Source organism: Heteronotia binoei, chromosome 9 (assembly GCF_032191835.1).
Source record: "Heteronotia binoei isolate CCM8104 ecotype False Entrance Well chromosome 9, APGP_CSIRO_Hbin_v1, whole genome shotgun sequence".
Taxonomy (NCBI): Eukaryota; Metazoa; Chordata; class Lepidosauria; order Squamata; family Gekkonidae; genus Heteronotia; species Heteronotia binoei.
The window spans coordinates 8,315,356-8,338,690 of record NC_083231.1 but is presented as its reverse complement, the minus strand read 5'-3'; the positions used below and the strand labels follow the sequence as shown (position 1 = coordinate 8,338,690).

The 23,335-nt window shown below is 45.8% G+C and overlaps 1 protein-coding gene across 2 annotated transcripts in view; it reads left to right on the top strand.

Annotated features, from left to right (window-relative positions):
- Positions 1–23,335, top strand: part of TBC1D19 (TBC1 domain family member 19) — a 152,411-nt gene that overhangs the window by 94,728 nt on the left and 34,348 nt on the right. For both annotated transcript variants that reach the window (XM_060246200.1, XM_060246199.1), the window contains exons 12-13: positions 18,528–18,602; positions 19,667–19,729. In XM_060246200.1, the coding sequence (XP_060102183.1) occupies positions 18,528–18,602; positions 19,667–19,729 (138 nt within the window). The remainder of the gene's footprint in view (positions 1–18,527; positions 18,603–19,666; positions 19,730–23,335) is intronic.

Sequence of the window (23,335 nt, the reverse complement as noted above, 5' to 3'; positions counted from 1 at the left end):
GTTTCTTAACCTTACTGTGAATAGCCTGATAGCTGGGGGCCATTGATTTGTTGGTCACTTGTCCGATCAGGCCCACCCCAAGAGAAATTTTTATCCTTGGCGTTATGATCCCCCCCCCACCCCCAGTTAAATCCCTGATCCCCTCTGGGACGCAGATATCTATTAATTAAAGACCTAGTTGAGAGCAGCTTCCAGGCGAGGCTGTGGTTTATTTTATGAAGCATGAACGTGTGTAAGTAATTACAGCTGTCTGGGAAACTGGCAGAGTGGAAGGGTCACGGAACGTTTAATCAGGAAGTGAACTCTTGCTTTTGTCAGTTGTATTTCCACAATATTTGCAATGTAGTCTGTCTTAATTTAAAAAACAACAACTATGCCTAGGGTGTGGGAGTCCTGTGCCGTTCTTAGCACTCATGCTATTTCTGATTCCCTCCCCCCTTTCAATTAAAGACAACAACAACACCCAAGCAGAAAGCCTTTACCAAATACTGAGACATAAACTTCTCTGAGAATTCTTTAACAAGCCACATCAGACGAGCAGGGATCAGAGTCCTTACATGCTTTCTCTCTTGCTCTCCCTCACTTATTGGACTCTGAGAGCCATGGAAGAAGTAAGAGGCTATCAGAATATTACTGATCATACTCTTGATTTCATAATCAGCATGCCTACTCAGAACCAGTTTGGTGTAGTGGTTAAGTGTGTGGACTCATATCTGGGAGAACCGGGCTTGATTCCCCACTCCTCCACTTGCAGCTGCCTTGGGTCAGCCATAGCTCTGGCAGAGGTTATCCTTGAAAGGGCAGCTGCTGTGAGAGCCCTCTCAGCCCCACCTACCTCACAGGGTGTCTGTTGTGGGGGAGGAAGGGAAAGGAGATTGTAGGCTGCTCTGAGACTCTGTCCTTGAAAGGGCAGCTTCTGTTGGAGCTCTCTCAGCCCCACCCACCTCACAGGGTGTCTGTTGTGGGGGAGGAAGGGAAAGAAGATTGTAGGCTGCTCTGAGACTCTGTCCTTGAAAGGGCAGCTGCTGTGAGAGCCCTCTCAGCCCCACCTACCTCACAGGGTGTCAGTTGTTGGGGGGGAGAAGATATAGGAGATTGTAAGCCACTCTGAGTCTCTGATTCAGAGAGAGGGGTGGAGTATAAATCTGCAGTCTTCTTCTTCAGAATAATATTTGTCTTGTACAATAATAATTAGTCTGTCCAAACCTTTTAAATCAGCATGCCTCTTACCAGTTTCAGGCATGGAGTTGTTTTTTTAAATCAACACCATAAAATAGCACATCTGTCTGAACATAATGTTCTTCAGGTTATCCTAGCGGTACATACATTAGTTTATACACTTCGCATACAATGTAATGGGAGTAATTTGCAACATAAATGACTACATCAGGGCATAAGTCTTAAGAGCAGCCCTGCAGGACTGGACCTGTGTTCCGACTAGCTTAGCATCTTGTTTCCTGGAACAGTCAGCCAGATGCTCCTTGGAAACTTGCAAGCAAGAGAGACAGGCGCAGATCTTACAAAGTCTGGTCAGCTTTGTTCGGAGGATTTCATTTGGTGAAAGAAAATGAAGTCAAGATGAGTTGTACAGGCTGTATAATAACAAAACCATGCAAATCTGGTTTTTCCCAGGATAATGGACTAGACTAGGCCCGCTAATAATCACCTAGGCCTCAATAATCACGGAAATGAAGGTGCTTTGCCTCAAACTCCTCAAACGCTTGCCTCACAACTTTCCAACCTTTATGGTTATCGTCAGCATCCCATGGTAACCATTTTGTGATCGCCTCCTGCGGTTGGTATCCTTTCCCTGTTTACAGATTTCCAAAAGTACCCACAGGCTCAACACGATTGTCACCTCAGTCTTGGAGCATAGAGAATCTCTAAAGAACTGTAGAATGGATCTAGCTACCCACCATCACAATTCTACCCTTTGTCCATTTTACTGCTCTTGGAAGCTCTAGGCTGCGACTTTTATAATGCAAGAAGGCATTCTTAAAGCTGATTTTATTTCTGTTTTTCCTGTACCAGATATTGTCTGAAGTAGCCCTGATTTTAGTATATTCTCTTGTAGGAGATCCCTGAAGTAGTCTTTAATTTCCTTTCTCAAGTAATATAGGACCACTTATCGATGAAAATAGCATTGCCTCTTTTTAAATAGTTACAGAGGGGAAAATAGAATTTGAAAAAAGGGACTTGACTGTGGATTTATTTTTACAAAATGTGTTTAATCAAATTTCTCAGGGCTTATATTATTGGAAACAAACACTGTATAACAAGACATTTGTCATGGCAGTGAACAATTTAAAATTAGCTTCAGGAATCCTGATAAGATTTGTATTTCCACAGTACTGTAGGTCAACTAGTCACCACAAAGGACTCTGGTATTTCATACCATGATTTATGTATGATTGCTGTGCTTCTGAAGCTTGCAATTAATAATAAAGAGGTGTCTGTTAGGCAGTCAGTGCCTAATGAATCTTTTAATTTTTAAAAAATATATAATGAAGTTTCAACCACAGTGCCACAACAGAAGTCACATAAAAGCCAGTGTTGGGAACGTCTTAACAGTTGTTACTTTGGAGAACAAATTGTGAAGACTTTTTCTTAGTTGTGTTAAAAGGGAGAGAGGGAATTTAGCTGTTCAGCAAACTATCCTTTTGCAGTCGTGTAACTGTGGGAATGAGTTTTACAGGAACGCTCTTAATAGCATAGGAACCAACGGTTAACCAATATGTCAAGAAGCCAAGATGTTTGATGGGTTGTACAGAAAAAGGAGAGTGTGTGGGAGGAAAATAAGTCCTGTGTGCTCAGTAGTTGTTTAAGTGACAATCTGATATATATCAAAAGGCAGCCCATGTTGCCAATTACTAATCTCACCTTTTGTTGGATGAGCCTCATGTTGATCACTCTTGATGGAGACCAGCCCCGCCCTCCAGCCCCAGGACAGACAAGGATTGGGCTGCTGAGGAAGCTGCCTTCGTGTCCTATTGGCTGGTCCTGCCAGCTCCTCGCTTTACTCCAGTCTTCGATCAAAAGCCTTTATTGGCATATATCAGATTATAAACAAGCAAATAAACAGCTACAGAAATAATAAAATAGTCATACGCAGCTATACATTGGACAATTGATCCTTGATTACCAGACTCAAGGATAAGGCAGCCCTTTCAGTTATTTCAGATGACAAATCATTCCGAAGACGGCAGATCTTTACAACATCTGAGCAGCCTGTCATATTGAACAGAAGTGGATCTAGAAAACTAAGGTGTATAGTATCATATAGGGGACAATAAAGAAGAACATGGGACAGTGAGTCAACTTGTTTTAAATTACATATACATAATCTTAATGAAAGTGGGATTTTTTTTTATATCTACCATAGGTAACCGCTGATGGGATTGTATTGCATCGAGCAAGGGTAAATGCTCTACGCAATGTTGGAACATGGAGAGTTGATAAGTTGATTTTTTCGCAGCACTCATTAGATTTTGGAATTCATTATCTAAAATTCTGCATTTAATTACATAGTATGCATTTGTAAGATGAAGCATGTAAAGAGAATCCATAGACAAACCTAAGGTGATTATGTTCATCTCTATGCAGGAAATCCATTAGGACGAGGATTCAGACAGCATTTGATACAAATAACTGCCACAATTGGCGGAATAGTGCACACGTAGCCAATATTTGACTTATATAAGCCATTCTCTAGTTTCTAACATATTGAGGCCTGTTTCTAGACAAAGAGTGGCAAAGAGGGGTTGCAAACACAGAAGAAGACAGAAACAGGATACAGGATGATCTTGACAGGCTGGAAAACTGGGCTAAAATCAATCAAATGATTTTAACAGGGATAAATGTAAAGTTCTGCATTTAGGTAGGAAAAATCCAATGCATGGTTGTAGAATGGGGGAGACTTGTCTTAGCAATAGTATGTGTGAAAAGGATCTAGGGGTCTTTGTGGATCATACGCTGAACATGAGTCAACAGTGTGATGCGGTGGCTAAAAAGGCAAATGCAATTTTGGGCTGTATCAACAGAAGTATAGTGTCCAGATCACGTGATGCGATGGTATTGCTTTACTCTGCTCTGGTAAGACTTCACCTGGAGTATTGTGTTCAGTTTTGGGCACCACATTTTAAGAAGGATATAGACAAGCTGGAATGGGTCCAGAGGAGGGCGACGAAGATGGTGAGGAGTCTGGAGACCAAGTCCTATGAGGAAAGGTTGAAGTTGCTGGGGATGTTTAGCCTGGAGAGGAGGCAGCTGAGAGGTGATATGATCACCATCTTCAAGTCCTTGAAGGGCTGTCATATAGAAGATGGTGTGGAATTATTTTCTGTGTCCCGGAAGGTAGGACCAGAACCAGTTAAGAAGCTGGTGTGAATTAATCCCAATTTCGGAACATGTCCTTAGGAAAATTGCCAAAATAGACATCAGACTTTTAGAAGCCTTTGAAAAGAGAAAGAGAGAGCTAGGCATTCCCCCCCCCCCCCCCTTCTCTTCTTACTTGCCTCCGTCTGCGCTCTGCTTGACTTTGCACTCTCCAACTCTTATCTTTCCACTGATCTTATTTAAAGATTAAGTATAAAAACAGAAGAAGACTTACAGTCCATCCCATAGGTAGAAGAAATCAAGCTGAACATGCAGAGAAACTTGTTGGGGAAAAAAAGAAGAGAAACGAGTCCAGCAGTCAACCCCAATGCCATTTAAAAATGGCGATCGGGACAAATGGAGAACCCCTCTGCCACCCGATTAGAGAGCGGCTCTGGACCAGCCGGTCCGAGTCGCTTTTTAGATTAGGTCGCCGGAACTGGAAGTCTTGCCATTTGTGGATTTTACAAGACTTAGCAAAACCAGAATCTTAGTTTTTTTGTAATTCAGATGTAGTTTGTTTTCTTAAAAAAACCTGAGACATCTATTCAACAGTCGTCTAAGCCCAACCCTCGTATGAGAAAGGAGTACTGTGTCATCTGCGTATAGCAAAATGGGTACGTGCATAGAGCCCAATTTTGGGGGATGCAGTCTACTTCTGTTAGTACAGGAGCCAAATCATTGAGAAATAGATTGAATAAAAAAGGAGCAAGTATGCATCCTTGCTTAACTCCTTTATTGAAGGGAATTTTAGGCGTCAGTTCACCAGTAGTTGAAGTTTTGATTTGGCAAGTGGTGGAGGAATGTAGAGTTATGATTAGTTTGAGAAGTCTCTGATCAACGCCCAGTTGATGGAGTTTAATCCATAGTTGTTCTCTGTCTACAGAGTCGAATGCCCCTTTAAGATCCAAAAAAGCTCCATAAAGTTTGGAATTCCCAGGGGTAGTATACTTGTCAGCCAGGTGTGCTAGAGTGATACAATGATCTACAGTAGATTTACCCTTACTAAACCCAATTTGTTCAGGGCCTAAGACTCTTTGCTCGGACATCCAAGAAGTTAATTTTGTTAATAGATGCTTGGCGTATAGTTTGCCTATAATGGAAAGAAGGCTGATTGGCCTGTAATTAGAAGGAATTGTACAGTCACCTTTCTTGTAGATCGGGACTACAATTGCATTTCGTCAAGCATCAGGAATAAGGCCCGTTTGATTAATCATGGTAAAAAGGGGAGCAAGAGGGAGCATTCTGGATCTAACTTTAAGAGCTCTGGGGGAATCAAATCAGGGCCGGCAGCTTTCCCAGTTTTCAGTTGGTTGATTAATTCTATTACTTCATCTGGTGTCCCAGGTGGCCAAGCTGATAAGTCCTTATCATAAAAATCACATGGCTTAATGGTACAATCTTGGTTTTGCTGAAACAAGTCAGAGAAATATGGAAACCATGCACATTTATTTATCTATTTATTACTTTCCATTTATATCCCGCCCTCTCCGCAAGCGGACTCAGGGCGGCTTACAACATCATAAAATGCAGACAATACGTAAAACATATAAAACCATAATTTACATATATCAACTTTAAAACCATTCTGTGGCGCTATTTCAGTACAGTATAGGCGGTATCGGATTCTCGACTATGATTGCCAGCATTCTGTAAGATGTCCGGTGGCAGCCCTTTTTCAAACCGCAAAAGCCTGTTTAAACAATCCGGTCTTACAGGCCCTGCAGAACACAGACAGATCCCGCAGGGCCCTTATGGCTTCTGGGAGGGTGTTCCAAAGTTCTGGTGCTGCCACCAAAAAAGCCCTGGATCTCGTCACACACCGCCTGGCTTCTTTTGGGCCAGGGGCGGACAACAGATTTTTTTGTCCCTGATCGCAGCAGTGCTCTCTGGGGGATATATGGGGAAAGGCGGTCCCGTAGATAGGCAGGTCCCTGACCATAAAGGGCTTTGAAGGTTAATACCAACACCTTGAAGCGAACATGATGGAATCACAGACATGGGGAGAGGCCCACAGATTCAGACCTTGAGGTTATAGCCCAGAACTTCTTAGAATTGTTTAGAATAGTGGCTTGGTACAGTTGATCCCATTGATGGTTCAAATACTCTAATTTTTTCTTTGTCATGCTCTCCCTTAGCTGTTTTTTTTTTTACCTGGAATTACTCTAAAAGAAAAGAGGGGCTGTTAGAGATTTGGAATTGGCTATAGATATTATGTAATTGAGTTTTTAATACTCTGCAGTCTTCAGTGAACCAAGAGTTAATGCCCCTATTGCTCTTCTTTGTGGAATAATTAAGTTTTATACTGAGCGACTGAGAAAAATGGGAAATCAGAGTATTCTAAGCTGAGATCTCTGGTGTGGGATCCTTGCCATCAATTATAGGGACTCTAAGATGAGAAAAAAGATCTGAGTTGAAGTAGTTGAGATGCCACCTGCATAGAATGGTCGTTCCGTACAATTTTAGGTAAGATTTCTGGTTCAGAGGTCAGAGAAACTGGTGGGTGGAAAGGGGCGGCGAAAAGGCTGGTTCTGAGGATCAGAGGCAGGGGTTCATTCATAACAAAATCCCCAATCTCAAAGTACAAAACGCCAGATGCCTAGAGAGGAGACACTAGAAAGTAATCAATTACACTACATCCTATTATAGAAACAAAAGTGAATTCACTGGCTTTAGGGAAACAGGTAAGTCCATTCAGCCATACTCTGTTGAACTGAAGGCAAAATTTAGTGAGATGTAGGCCAGCCGAATTTATGTAGCAGTCTTTAGATAATCTCTCTGAGGAAAAAAAGAGGGGGAAGGTTGTCATTCTGGTTGACTTCAAGAGCTCTGAAAAATATCAGATGGTCCCTGCCTACTCTTGCATTAAAAACCCCTGACAGAATAATTTCAGCAGAGGGAAATTTCCATTCTAATGTTCCCATAAAAATAGACAGATGTTCCCAACGTTGTGAAAGGGCATGGCTACTTTACTCTCTACAGACCAGCTGGGCCCATTGGCCACTCAACTCCACCCCCTTTGCCGCCCATTGTCATGGCAACCGGCCAGGCCTACCATCACCCTCAACTACCAGCTTTTTTCAGATACCTGAAAACGGGTCGTTTTGTAGAAAAATAGGTGGTGGAGCTTATTAGCATATGCTGCTCCTCCCACTAGCCAAACGCAAGAAAGGAGAGCCCTGGGCGAGTGAAGCCTGCTTGGGCTGGCTTGAGATCCAGCCGGTCCAAGCAGGCCTCAATTGCCTGGGGCTCTCCTGGACCGCCCCCCCCCCCGGTCAAAAGGCCAGCAAGCCACCCAAAATCACATAAGAAGTGGATAAAGGGTGGTGCAGGCTTCTCCAGGGGCTAATGATTGCTGCTGGGGGCGTGGCCAAGCCCCTGGTGGCTGGCTGGCTGCCCGCTCTCCTAATCCAGGGGTTGTTAGGCAGCTGCACCTCCTATTCAATGGACAAGGTAGTTGGGGAGAAGGAGGGGGGACCCTCAGAAAGGTTCAGGAGCTGCTGCTGAATCTGAAGCCTGCCTGAAAAAAGGAGCAGTGACTCCCAAAAGCTCCTCCCCTGCAGCCACATATTCTGTTAGCCCTGAAGGCGCTCCTGGACTCTTGCTCGTTTCTGCTGCAACAGACAGACTGACATGGTTACCCCTCTTGATCCATCTCAGTAGCTTTGCTGATAGCCTGGCTGAAGGATGGGGCAATGGAGTCATCCCCACAGCCGGTAGTGTCAAGGAACACTTTTTGTTCACGTTCCTGCTAGGCAGGGTCCCTAACTCCCCACCCCACCCCGAATCCTAGCAGCTTTGGGTACAGAGCCTAGTAAGCAACATGTCTGTGAAGTGCCGTCAAGTCGCAATTGGCTTACAGCAACCACATAGGGCAGGGGTGGCCAAACTGTGGCTCAGGAGCGACATGTGGCTCTTTCATACATATTGTGTGGCTCTCAAAGTCCCCACTGCCCCGTTGGCCAGCTTGGAGAAGGCATTTGTCTCTTCAAATCCCTGAGAACCAGTTCGGTGTAGTGGTTAAGTATGTGGACTCTTATCTGCGAGGGCCGGGTTTGATTCCCCACTCCTCCACTTGCAGCTGCTGGAATGGCCTTGGGTCAGCCATAGCTCTGGCAGAGGTTGTCCTTGAAAGGGCAGCTGCTGTGAGAGCCCTCTCAGCCCCACCCACCTCACAGGGTTTGATTCCCCACTCCTCCACCTGCTGGAATGGCCTTGGGTCAGCCATAGCTCTGGCAGAGCTGTCCTTGCTTGAAAGGGCAGCTGCTGTGAGAGCCCTCTTAGCCCCATCCACCAAACAGGGTTTGATTCCCCACTCCTCCGCTTACATCTGCTGCAATGGCCTTGGGTCAGCCATAGCTCTGGCAGAGGTCGTCCTTGAAAGGGCAGCTGCTGTGGGAGCCCTCTCAGCCCCACCCACCTCGCAGGGTGTCTGTTGTGGGGGAGGGAGATAAAGGAGATTGTGAGCCGCTCTGAGACTCTTCGGAGTGGAGGGCGGGATATAAATCCACTTCTTCTCCAAGCCAAGCCAGCCGGCAGGTTGGAGAAGGCATTTAAAGTTAAAGCTGCTTTCTTTCCACCTCCCCCCATATATTTCCCTCCCTCCCTTCTTTCCTTGCGGCTCTCAAACATCTGATGTTCATGTCTTTTGGCTCTCAAACAGCTGATTCTGTGTGGCTCTTCCCTGGCCACCCCTGGCACAGGGTTTTCAAGACAAGTGATTAGGCAGAGGCGGTTTGCCATTTCCTTCCTTTGCCATGCCTGCCTTGGTGGTCTCCCATCTGACCCCTCTTAGCTTCTGAGATCTGACAAGGTCAGCCCGTTCTGTGCCATTCCACATCCCCCAGTAAACAAGAGAAAGATTGTATTTGCAGAAGGGCCGTACTTTGCCAAGGAATGTAATCTTTCCCCCCTTCTTTCCGTTTTTGAAATCTAAAATCTTGACTGCATTGCTGTACGAAATTCTGATGAGGTTGAATGTGGATTTTAAACAAGGTTCGGCCTTTTTCCCGATGGAGAAAAAAAGGTATTGAGAGAGCACCGTGAAAAGAGAGGTGGGAGGGCTCTCATAGTCTGAAAACAGGCCTGGGTTGCTTTACTCGGCTCTGGTAAGACCTCACTTGGAGTCTTGTGTTCAGTTTTGGGTACCACATTTTAAGAAGGATATAGACAAGCTGGAACGGGTCCAGAGGAGGGCGACACATGGTGAGGGATCTGGAGACCAAGTCCTATGAGGAAAGGTTGAAGGAGCTGGGGATGTTTAGCCTGGAGAGGAGACGGCTGAGAGGGGATATGATCACCATCTTCAAGTACTTGAAGGGCTGTCATCTAGAAGAGGGTGAGGAATTGTTTTCTGTGGCCCCGGAAGGTAGGACCGGAACCAACGGGTTGAAATTACATCAAAAGAGTTTCTGGCTCAACATCAGGAAGAACTCAGTGGAACAGGCTTCCTCGGGAGGTGGTGGGCTCTCCTTCCTTGGAGGTTTTGAAACAGAGGCTAGATGGCCATCTGACAGCAATGAGGATCCTGTGAATTTAGGGGGAGGTATTTGTGAGTTTCCTGCATTGTGCAGGGGGTTGGACTAGATGACCCTGGAGGTCCCAATTCTACGATTCTATGGGTCCTGGATTCAAACCCTGCCGTTTCCTGCTCAAGGATCTCAGGGGGCAAGTTTGGGGCCTGCAGAAGGTCTCAGACAACCGCCGGCAGTCAGAGCTCTGCTAAAAGGAAGCAGTGACTCACCTCTCTGAAGAAGGCAGGTTCATATATTCCGGTGTGGGCATGCATTTATCCTGAGCCACCTTTTTACCAGGCGGCTTTTACAAGTTTCATAAAAGCAAAACGACACCTTAAAAATCATGGACAAGAACAGCTTTAAAACCAGGAACCCAAACGAAGAAGAAATTGGATTTATATCCCGCCCTCCACTCCGAAGAGTCTCAGAGCGGCTCACGATCTCCTTTTCCTTCCTCCCCCACAACAGACACCCTGTGAGGTAGATGAAGATATTGGATTTATATCCCGCCCTCCACTCTGAAGAGTCTCAGAGCGGCTCACAATCTCCTTTTCCTTCCTCCCCCACAACAGACACCCTGTGAGGTAGATGAAGATATTGGATTTATATCCCGCCCTCCACTCCGAAGAGTCTCAGAGCGGCTCACAATCTCCTTTTCCTTCCTCCCCCACAACAGACACCCTGTGAGGTAGATGAAGATATTGGATTTATATCCCGCCCTCCACTCCGAAGAGTCTCAGAGCGGCTCACAATCTCCTTTTCCTTCCTCCCCCACAACAGACACCCTGTGAGGTAGATGAAGATATTGGATTTATATCCCGCCCTCCACTCCGAAGAGTCTCAGAGCGGCTCACAATCTCCTTTTCCTTCCTCTCCCACAACAGACACCCTGTGAGGTGGGTGGGGCTGAGAGGGCTCTCATAGCAGCTGCCCTTTCAAGGACAACTTCTGCCAGAGCTATGGCTGACCCGAGGCCATTCCAGCAGGTGCAAGTGGAGGAGTGGGGAATCGAACCTGGTCCTCCCAGATAAGAGTCCGCAACTTAACCCCTACACCAGAAGAAGAATAAGAAGACCACAGATTTATATGTTGCTCTTCACTCTGAGTCTCAGAGCAGCTCACAGTCTTCTTTATCTTCTTCCCCCACAACAGACACTGTGTGAGGTGGGTGGGGCTGAGAGAGCTCTCCCAGAAGTGGCCCTTTCAGAGACATCTCTGCGAGAGCTATGGCTGACCCAAGGCCATTCCAGCAGCTGCAAGTGGAGGAGTGAGGAATCAACCCCGGTTCTCCCAGAGAAGAGTCTAGCAGCTAAACATCCGCAGTCGGATTGCAGAAGCTCCATCTATCCCACCATAATGGCCCATGAGAGAACCAAGATTCTCTTGTATTTCATGGATGTTGCCTTGACAAGTGGATGTTCTCCCTGCCTTCCACTTTTCCCAGCAGCTTCCTGTAATCTTCAAAGAGGCACTGCTGAGCAAGAGAGAGCCCTCAGAGGCAAAAAGCAACGCAAGCTGTAGATGCCACCGCAGTGAGCAGAGCAGTTGGCTGAGCAAAAAGCCCTATCTAAATCAGGATGTGCGGGTTGTGGGGAGGGGAAAGGAAAGGAGATTTGTAAGCCACTCTGAGACTCCTTTGGCTAGCAAAGGGTGGGGTATAAATCCAATTTCTTCTTCTTCTTCCAAAATTGGGGGCAGGGAATGAACTTTCATGAGCGGTGACACACGAAAGCTCCTCCCCTGCTACAAATTGTGTTAGTCTTCAAGGCACTACAGGGCTCTTGCGCTTCTCTGCTGCTACGTGGGCAGGAAGATCACGTGGAGAGTGGTGGGGCTGCTCCAGAACTAGAGGAGTCGTAGAAATGGAGGCTTGGAGAGTGGAGAAGTGAGATTTCCCCTCCAAAACTTTGCCTCCTGAGCAGCGTTCCCTCTAAGCTGTGTTAGTGTGAGCTAGCTCACAGATTTTTGGGCCTCCGGCTCACACATTTTTGTCTCGGCTCAGGAAAAATAACCCCAGAGCAAACTCATTGATGCAGTGGCCCACAACTTGAATGCCAGTCGCTCACAAAGTAGATTTTTTGCTCACAAGACTCCACGGCTTAGAGGGAACATTACTCCTGAGCAGGGGTCGTTTTTTGTCAAAAAATAGGTGGTGGAGCTCATTAGCATAACTCATTAGCATATGCCGACCCCTCCCCCCAGCCAAAAGCAAGCCGATGCAAGAAAGGAAAGCCTCGGGCAAGCAGGGCCTGCTTGGACTGGCTAGAGATCCAGCCACCCTGAGCAGGCCTCACTTGTCTGGGGCTCTCCTATGCCAGCCCCTCAAATCTCACCCAATGCCACCCAAAATCTCATAAGAAGTGAAGAAAGGGTGGGGCGGGCTTCTCCAGAGGTTCATGAGGGCTGCTGGGGGCGTGTCAAAGCCCCTGGCGACAGAGTGATCTTATACTTCGTATCGTTGAATGGCTTTCTGCCGCCTTCATAGAATAAGTATACGTTGTCATTTTTAAGTTCCTGAAATAGAACAAATTGTGTTTATGGAAAAAGCTCATCCTTGAACTTCAATAAACACTGCTGGATTGTGTGTATTTTACAAAATATTATATTTTTGTGCATTCGCTGTGAAGGAGAATCAAATTTCTCGCCTTGTGCAACGGCCACTTAAGAACAATGTTAGTTGTCATGACCTGTGGATGTGGAGTCATTAATTTTATCCTTCCTACTGTGGCTTCTATCTCTCTGGCAGGATCTGTATAATCTATGTTTATGCGCTGTGCAGTTGTTTCTCGGTTTTGCTTGGCTGGAGCCTCCTTTTAGCTGCTCTTTGTTTTGAAATGGTTTGCAGAGAACATACTTCAGGTTGCGAACCTGCACAGTTTATTCTGCAGGAGTTCACTGATTCTCTTAGTAATAGGGGTGGAATTCATTGGTGCCCTCCAGTATCCTGGATGAAGAATTATTTGTTGTTGAAAAAAAAGTTTTATTAGATTTACAGTAGAAAGGAAGGGAAATGGGGAACGATGGGAAGGGGGGGAAATTAGGAAAAAAAGTAAAAAGGAATGTTACATTCTTTGTATCATGTCATAATACAAAAAATAGAAATGGATTCGAGGTGGTTCAAGATACATCAAGATAAGAAGCAAATACTGTAAGACTTGGGTTTATGTGGTAATGATAGTGATGGACCCAGAAATGTGTAAACTAACAGACGCAAGAAAGAAAAGAAACAGCTGTTTTTATCGGGTATCCGATACCACAGGCGTTTATATTGAAGCTTTAAGCCAAGCATAGAAACCATTCCCAATATTTTCTGGCATCTTCTCTAGCCTTGCCTCCCAACAAGGAAGATAAAGAAGTATTGCTCAGCTGTCTCCAATACTTTTCCAATTAGTTCCTGTTCAGTAGGTAGTTCTCGGTGCTTTTCAATAGCATGTCTCCTGGTGGTCCCTTCTATGATCCCATCTATGGTTCCCCCTGAGACCCTCCTCCTCTCACTACTGAGAGTAAGAATTTATTCTTATTCAGCCCCCTGTGTGCCTCAGATTAGGGGTTAGTTCCAAAATGGTCAGATGACTGGTTGGGGGCAGGAGGTGGAAATGAGCGATGTAACTTCGTGAACAGTATTGTTCAGCGATAAGAACTGTACAGTATTTAATGCCAGATGGAAAAGTCCATTTACCTAATTTTGTAGAAAAGGGCCAGCAGGGACTCATTTGCGTATTAGGCCACACCCCTGGCGTCACAATTGTTTCACAAATGTTCCGGCGGGGACTCATTTGCATATTAGGCCGCACCCCCTGATGCCAAGCCAGCCGGAACGGCGTTCCTGTGCACTTCTGCTCAAAAAAAGCCCTGCCTGAAACACTTCTTTAGCCCTACCTGGCAATCAAATTAAAAAGAACTTTGTGTGTTATACAAATCGTGAAATACGTCGTTGATGATCAAAGCTAGGCACTGATATGGGGGTCATAAGTAGGGATGGGCACGAACCAACTCATGAACCTTTGTGACACATTTTGGCAGGGTCGTGGTTTGCATACTGCTGCCCAGCCATGAACCAACACAAACTTTTAAGGCAGTTGGTGGAGGTTTGAGGGGCTTAAACCCTGCTTTCTCCTCCCTTAGAAGGCCACTCCATTGTTTGGTTTAAATGGCTTGAAAGCACTTCTTTCTGCCCCCCGCGAAAAGCAGTGGGGAGCAGAAAGCAGGGGCCACAAATCCATTCAAACTGGTTCGATTCACAACCCGATCTCCTAGTTCATATATTAGTTTTGTTGTTTGGTTTGTGACTGAGCCACAAACTGGTTTATGGCCATGCCTAGTCATAAGTACCATAGACAGTGATGAAAATTCAATAACGATGCCGTCATTTTGTAGAAGCAGCAGCTGAGGGTCCTCTGGCACCTGAATGGTCATACCCAGGGCCAGCTTCAGGGCATCCGGCGCCCGAGGCGAGGCCCTGCCCCAGTGCCCACCCTTCCGCCCACACCTTTTCTCCCCCCACCCTCGCCTCAAAGGCTCAGGAGCTCTGCTGCACTGCTGCACTCCCCTCTCTCCCTTGCCAAGGAGGCGAGGGGGGAGGGTCCAATGTAGCCCCCTGGGCCACACCCTAGGCAGCCGCCGAGAGCTGCCTAGTGGGTGGGCTGGCCCTGCTCGTACCATGAACTTTTGTGGGCTTGAGTGGGCCTGAAGTGGTATCCTGGGTTCGCAGGGTACATTCCTATATGGCGACAGAGGAGACAGTAGAAAAAATGCCGAGAGTGGTGGCAGGACTAGTTCTGGCCTGTGGTAGCACGAGGTGTCTCTCTCACATCACATTTTGGAGAGTGTTAAAGGGTAGCCTTATGTGTATTTTCTGCAGCCTGGGACCTCCATGGATTTTTCCATCTCTAGCACCAAAATGTCTCTTTCTGGCGATACCGGTGCGTATGTCATGCCTCTGCGCTGAGCTGAAGTGTGCCCCTGATGAACAGTGTGGTCCTATAGGTGTTTTAACAATTTATTAATAACACATGGTTACAATATTTAATTATCTTTTTCTTACACTAAACCATATGATATTTCACCCCCCCCTCCCTCCAATATTGACTTCCCCGAAGTTATACATTTAAATTCAATTCTAAAGGTACCACTAATCTATCAAAAAATAATACTTTTTAGTTAATTTTAAAAAATTGTCCAATATTTTTTTAGGTTCCACTCTTTCTCCATATATCCTTTGAATTTCTTCCACTCCTTTTTGAATAAGTCTAAGTTATAGTCTTTTAAGGTTTTAGTTAATTTGTCCATTTCACGCCACGATAAAACTTTCACAATCCAATCCCATTTCTCTGGCATTTTTCCTTGTTTCCAAAGCTGCGCATACAATGTCCTCGCAGCTGAGAGCAAGTACCAAATTAAAGTCCTGTCTTCCTTTGGAAATTAGTGTGGTCCTATAGGTGATTGTTCTCGGCTCAACCCATCGCCTTCAGTGGGTGTGGAGTGGTGTGACTGCAGTGAAAATGACTGTATTGCTCTCAGCTAGCAGCCACTTGTAATACGCCAGCATAGCAAGAAAGAGAATGTTGACGCCTAAAGAGGGTCACCTCTGAGGTGGAGAAGCTGACCTCCTTATTGGTAGAGTGCGCATACTATCATATAAAACAATTCACCCTTTCTCTGTAGGATATTCAAAATGCTTTGCATAGATTTTCTCTGTAATTATTACATTAACTTTCTAACGCAAGTCAGTAGTATTGGCGCAGGAGGGGCTGGCCTGAAAGACAGCAGGTTGGATCCAGTGGAGGATTTCTATGGACAGAAGCAGGCTTCAGATTCAGCAGGAGCTCACAGGAGCACAGCTCCTGAGCCTTTCTGAGGGTTCCTCCTCTTCCTCCCTGCCTACCTTGTCCATTGAATAGGAGTTGCAGCTGCATAACAATCCCTGGATTAGGAGAGCGGGCAGCCAGCCAGCCACCAGGGGCTTGGCCACACCCCCAGCGGCCCTCGTTAACCCCTGGAGAAGCCCACACCACCCTTTCTCCACTTCCTATGTGATTTTGGGTGGCGGGTGGCTTGCTGGCCTTTTGATGAGGGGGTGGCCCGGGAGAGCCCCAGTTGAGCAAGGTCTGCTTGGGCTAGCTGGATCTCTAGCCACCCCAAGCAGACCTCGCTCACCCAGGAATCTCCTTTCTTGCATCGGGTTGCTTTTGGCTGGTGGGGTGGGCAACATATGCTAATGAGTTATGCTCATGAGCTCCACCACCTATTTTTCTACAAAAATGACCCCTGGGCAGAAGAAAGGATGAATTTCACTCTCCTCTTCAGATCGTCAGTCTCCCCCTCCCCCCCAACTAAGAATCTCTTGTTCCCCAAAGCATGGGGACCTCACCTCAAAAAGGATATTATAGCTTTAGAGAAGGTGCAGAGAAGGGCAACTAGAATGATTAAAGGGCTGGAGCACTTTCCCTATGAAGAAAGGTTGAAACGCTTGGGACTCTTTAGCTTGGAGAAACGTCGACTGCGGGGTGACATGATACAGGTTTACAGGATAATGCATGGAATGGAGAAAGTAGAGAAAGAAGTACTTTTCTCCCTTTCTCACAATACAAGAACTCGTGGGCATTCGATGAAATTGCTGAGCAGACAGGTTAAAACGGATAAAAGGAAGTCCTTCTTCACCCAAAGGGTGATTAACATGTGGAATTCACTGCCACAGGAGGTGGTGGCGGCCACAAGTATGGCCACCTTCAAGAGGGGTTTAGATAAAAATATGGAGCAGAGGTCCATCAGTGGCTATTAGCCACAGTGTGTGTGTGTGTGTGTGTGTATAACTTTCTTTGGCCACTGTGTGACACAGAGTGTTGGACTTGATGGGCCGTTGGCCTGATCCAACATGGCTTCTCTTATGTTCTTATGTTCTTATGAGTTGGGGAAGCCTTCTGGGCTGCAGAATGAGGCGGGGAGGTGACAAAATCGCGGTCTGCTTCGTTGATGTTTCATCCATAGAAAAATCTCTTGCTTAATGCCAGGTAGTGAATTTAGAGCACATAGATATGAACTGATGTATTCTGAGTCACAGCCTGCATTCTTTGCCGTTGTACTACACCAGCACTCTATTTGCGGTTTTTCCTGTAACTCACAATGCCAAAACATTATAATCAGAAATACTGTCATTCTTCAGATGCATTCACAATTTTATGGATCAAAAGGCGTGTGACGCATTTAATTTAGCGCAAAAGAACAGTGATTCCTCGTGGCAGTGTTCCTGGAAACGATGTGCTGAAATCCTGTGTTTCATACCGATAGTAAAAAAAAACTTGCTGGATGTTGGAAGAAAGTGATGGGAGTGTCTGTACACTCTTAGAAGATTGCTAAGACAGTGGTGGTGGTTGTTGTTTTGCTAAAATTGAACTTTGGAGCATAGTTTATGTATTCTTTAATACTGAAGTTAGTAGTTATTCAACTGGATATATACATAGGGAGGATGGTGTGAATCTGTTCTGCCAATAGGGAGCCAGTTGCCTGACCAGCCATAAATTATAAAAGGCTTACCTGGCAACAGTGGTGTCCTGGGGCTCCATGGAAGACGAGGCATCCAGGAACACCTCTGGGCTCCTTACCCTCAGTGTTGGTGTCAGTGGTGCCCCACCAAGGGTTGGGAGATGGATGAACATATGAACATATCAAGCTGCCTTATACTGAATTAGACCCTCGGTCCATCAAAGTCAGTCTTGTCTACTCAGACTGGCAGCGGCTCTCCAGGGTCTCAAGTGGAGGTTTTTCACACCTCTTTGCCTGGACCCTTTTTAGTTGGAGATGAACCTGGGACCTTCTGCTTACCAAGCAGATGCTCTGCCAATGAGCCACCGTCCCTCCCCTGATCTTGGACCCCATTGGCTCAAGGTACAGGACCTCCACCTTTGCTGGATATTAATTTCAGCCAGCTTTGTGAGCTCTTTGGGGGTGCAGTTGTGTTTTATGTGCTTGTTTGCTATATATCCAGCCGGGCCCCGTGGTGCAGAGTGGTAAAGCTGCAGTACTGCAGTCCGAGCTCTCTGCTCACGACCTGAGTTCAATCCCGGCGAAAGTTGGATTCAGATAGCCAGCTCCAGGTTGACTCAGCCTTCCATCCTTCCGAGGTAGGTAAAGTGAGTCCCCAGCTTGCTGGGGGGAAAGTGGAGATGACTGGGGAAGGCAATGGCAAACCGCCCTGTAAAAAGTCTGCCGTGAAAATGTCATGATGCGACGTCACCCCAGAGTCGAAAACGACTGGTGCTTACACAGAAGACTATCTTTTTTACCTTGCTATATATCAGGGTTTCTAGGTGCTGCAAAGATAGACTTGATCATGAGTGGGTGGAAGGATATGATTAAAAATTAGATGAGAGGCTTGCGAGAGGAAAGTGTAACATTTCTATGGTAAGCAGAAACTTTGATCTTTAAATTACTTATTCCTGCTGTATACACTTCATTTATGAGTTGGATTCAATATTGCATTTTTATTGTATCCAAAGATAGTTTAAAAAATACTGTTTTTTTTTATTTTCACGTTTTGAATCTTGTGATGGTGGGAGAAACAGAACTGCAGAGTCTGCCAATGTTTTTTTTTCCCCATGTAATCTTGAAAATTTAGTAGTGTTCTTTGTTTCCCTCTAGGATGTTTTGTACTATGAACAGCTGAAATCCAATGTGATTCTCCATGACCTTTTGGTGGACAGCTTGATCTATAAAGTGAGTCCTTCTCATTGTGGCGTCTCCGCCTGCTTCTTTCTTTGAGTCGCAGTTTAGCATTTCTGCAATGCTTCGAGATACCAGAATCTTGGGTCGATCCTAAGCAGGTCTACCCTGGAATTCTATGGGAATCTGTTCAGTGGGGCTCGCTCCCAAGAAAGCGTACCTTCGGGACCGCCCCAGCGCCCCAACAGCTTTTGGTAATACCCGGCCCCAGAGACGTCCCTCTGACCTGAACGAGGGCCAGGGCCTTTTCAGCAGGGATTTGGGGGCCCAGCGCCTCGTTCTAGAGCCCGTTGTATTTTTCTCCGCAATGGGCTTTATTCCTAGCATAGGCCTTATAATTGTGCTCCGCAGGAGCTTGCTATGTGGGAAAGTGGTCTCTCGGCTTCAAGGTGTTTTGTTTTTTCAATTCAGAGAGCCAGTTTGGTGTAGTGGTTAAGTGTGTGGACTCTTATCTGGGAGAACCGGGTTTGATTCCCCACTCCTCCACTTGCAGCTGCTGGAATGGCCTTGGGTCAGCCAGAGCTCTGACAGAGGTTGTCCTTGAAAGGGCAGCTGCCATGACAGCCCTCTCAGCCCCACCCACCTTACAGGGTTTGATTCCCCACTCCTCCACTTGCACCTGCTGGAATGGCCTTGAGTCAGCCATAGCTCTGACAGAGGTTGTCCTTGAAAGGGCAGCTGCCATGACAGCCCTCTCAGCCCCACCCACCTTACAGGGTTTGATTCCCCACTCCTCCACTTGCACCTGCTGGAATGGCCTTGGGTCAGCCAGAGCTCTGGCAGAGGTTGTCCTTGAAAGGGCAGCTGCTGGGAGAGCCCTCTCCAGCCCCACCCACCTCACAGGGTGTCTGTTGTGGGGGAGGAAGGGAAAGGAGATTGTGAGCCGCTCTGAGACTCTTCGGAGTGGAGGGCGGGATATAAATCCAATATCTTCATCTACCTCACAGGGTGTCTGTTGTGGGGGAGGAAGGGAAAGGAGATTGTGAGCCGCTCTGAGACTCTTCAGAGTGGAGGGCGGGATATAAATCCAATATCTTCTTCTTCTTCTTCAATTGCAGGATGTGAAACTGACAGCCAGCAATGACGACTATTATTTTGTCTTTGAAGATTATTTATATCAGGTAGGTAAACATAGCTGTGATGGCATTTCACGGGGGGTGGGGGGGGGGAGGTGACAGCCAAAGTAGCTTATGAGTTGCTTTGCATTCATTTTAAGTTGAGTGAAATGTGTAGTTTTGTAATCTGCTTTGTGTGGCATCTCATCTTAGTTGTTATTTTTATCTTATTATCCCCCCTCCCGCCACCCCCTTCACAAGTGATGTTCCACCCCAATTTAGAAAAGTGCGTTTTTAAAATCGTAGCTGAAGAATAAATACACTGGAGGGAAAAGAATGGTGCTCAAGGTGGGCATGGAATCTGAAAATCCGCAGTAAGATGGTCATGCATAATGGGACACGCACTAAATAATTCACTTTCAATCCACCTTCAATGCACTTTGCAACTGGATTTTACTGTGTGAAACGACAAAATCCAATTGCAAGTGGTTGCTGAAGTGGATTGAAACCGCATTATTTAGTGTGTGAAAGCGCTTGCAGTCACACAAACTAAAAATTCGTTTTAATGGGGGATGGAGACTGAGGGTCAAAACTCAAGGACCTGGCAGAGAAGGTAAGATTTGCAGAGGAATGTGAAGGTGAGAGATGTGGAGCCACTCAGGAGTTTGCTGAGAGACTCCCAGAAGCCAATGCATAGATTATATCAATCTGGTGACAGTTTTGTGGACTGCTATCCCAAACTTTTAGGCCCAGGAAACATTCTTTTTGCATTTGGATAATACTTTCTGCTCTGAGCATTAAGCCTTGATAAACATGCCTCCATAGTGTATTATCTTTGACTTCAGAAAGGAGAGGGCTCTCTAATTTGTACGGAATTGTCTATATTGCTCCTTTGAAATCTATTTAAAGAGGTGGGTGATTACATTTGCAAATTTCCTAATGTGCATTTGATTGCTGTGTCAACATAAATGTCATGGGGGAAGCTTCTCATTTTCACGGCACTTCCAACTCAATTAGTCACAGCTGTTGGTGGGCTTGTCACTTTGATCCTTATCATTAGCACAGTGCAAGTTTAAACTCTTCTGAGAGCCAAATATGTCACTTCTTAGAGGGCAGGCCAACCTGTGGGCGGGAAAACAGCCATGATTTTCATTCCTAACCCGCTTGTTACCAAGTTTGCCTTTCTGTTTGTGATCTTTCCCACAAGTCCTGCTCTCTGTGCCCCCTCCGGGCAGTTAGTGGCAATCAGGGGTGGCACCTCCCCTGTGGGAATGCTCTTTCCTTTGAGGTTCACCTCGCCCCTCTTTTAGGTGCCAGGCCACACTGGTTCTATTTGCCCAGGCTTTTAAGTAGGAGTTTAAAAAAAAAAACACGTTCTGTTGTACTCTGTTTTTAGCCTGGGAAATGCTTAAGAGTCACTTCAAGGCTCAAGCTGCTCCATGTTTTATATTGTTTTGTGTCCTGGCTCTTTTAATGAATAACTTTTATCAAGGTTTTTTTTTGTAGCAGGAACTCCTTTGCATATTAGGCCGCACACCCCTGATGTAGCCATTCCTCCTGGAGCTTACAGGGCTCTTCTTACAGGGCTACTGTAAGCTCCAGGAGGATTGGCTACATCAGGGGTGTGTGGCCTAAGATGCAAAGGAGCTCCTGCTGTAAACAAAGCTCTGACTTATTTTTATTTATTAATTATATTAGATCTTTTGACTGCCTTTCCCCACTTACATGGGCAGTTCACAACAATTTAATACAGTACAACACAAAGCAGGTTAAAACTATAAAACCATAAAAATACGATATTTAAACATCTCGAAAATATGAGCGTTTTAAGAAGCAAGATGGCGATGTTAACTTTCAGTCACGGGGGAGGAGGGGGAGGGAGATCGTGTCTTGCATCATGGATGCCAAGCAGGTGTTAAAACCGTCACTGCCCTCAGCCAAGGGCCTGGCGGAACATCTCTGCCTTACACATCCTGCAAAACTTTAATAAATCAGACTGAGCACAGACGTCATTCAGCAGAGAGTTCTACCAGGCTGGGACCAGGGCAGAAAAGGCCCCGGTTGAGGTCAGCTGGATATCTTTTGCATCTTTTGATGCTTTAAGTTTTATAATGATGTTATAACGTCTTGAGTAACTATGGCCTCTATTTAAACCCAAAACTAACAAAGTCAGAATGTTACCCAGATTTATGGCACTTCACACCTCCGACATCAGTGTGCTTTTTTATCACCCTCCAGTGTTGTTTCAGCCCAGTTAACAACACTAACTAACAAACACAACCCTAATTTGTGATTCTTTTAATCTGCAAAAGCATTTCCATGATTGCATATACCAACTCACTGCCCACTTATATTAAGAATTGCTGCTTGCCATTCCATTTTTGTCTGATGAAGTCTGCTTAGAGCATACAAAAGCTTCCATTCTGAATAAAACTTAGTTGGTCTTAAAGATGCAGCTTAGAACCATAGAGTCATAGAGTTGGAAGGGACCTCCAGGGTCATCTAGTCCAACCCCCTGCACAATGCAGGAAACTCACAAACACCTCCCCCTAAATTCACAGGATCTTCATTGCTGTCAGATGGCCATCCAGCCTCTGTTGAAAAACCTCCAAGGAAGGAGAGCCCACTGTTTTGTTCTATTACATTTTATAAAGGTTGGTTTTGTAAGCCGGTTTAGGCAGGTTCTCCTGAGAGATGGCTTTGTTTACGCTAAGCTAGATGGCCATCTGACAGCAATGAAGATCCTGTGAATTTAGAGGGAGGTGTTTGTGAGTTTCCTGCATTGTGCAGGGGTTGGACTAGATGACCTTGGAGGTCCCTTCCAACTCTATGATTCTATGGCATAGAAGTTTTTCAGATAAGTAAATAATACCGGGCAAAAGTGATTTGTCTCCATGTGGAACTTGGTTAATCAATAATGCCGTTCTGAGTTTCATGTGCAGTGCTCCCTCAATAAGCATATCGTTCTTTTGAGACATTCTAGGGAACTGATGCGTAGTCAAAGGTATGTTTTGTAGTCTGTTGTGTCTGAAAAGTGGGTTTCCTGCCTTGCTGCTTCTGCTTAATTTAAGCATCAGTATGAATAAATGCTTTCCAGTTAGTGGTTACCTGACAGTTTTGATAAGTGGAAGGCTTCAACTTTGCTTTCTGAATAGAATAGGCTCTTCGCTGTCAGTGTAAACAGGGAAATGTCATTCAGAATTTCCTGTGTGTGAGTGTGTGTGTGTGTGTGTGAGAGAGAGAGAGAGAGAGAGAGGGAGAGAGAATGCAGTCAACTTTTCACCTAGAATCAAAAAGTGGGACGAAGAGACGTTTGTGTTTCATCGGGCAGCTTTCCCCATCCTAACCCATATATGTTTTTTTTAAAAAATCGAATGAAACATTCGTGAACGTGGTGGCAGCCGTGTGGGTGGGTGGCCGTGAAAAGTGCCATCAAGTCAAAGCTGACTTACGGCAATCACTGTTCCCTCTACGCTGAGCCGGTGAGAGCTATCTCACAGCTTTTTAGGCTCCAGCTCGTGCACTTTTTGTCTCAGCTCAGGAAAAAAGTGCCCCAGAGCAAGCTAATTGATGCAGGAGCTCGCAACTTTAATGCCAGGAGCTCAGGAAGTAGGATTTTTGCTCACAAGACTCCGCAGCTTAGCGGGTTCCTTGATGGCAACCCCGAGGAGT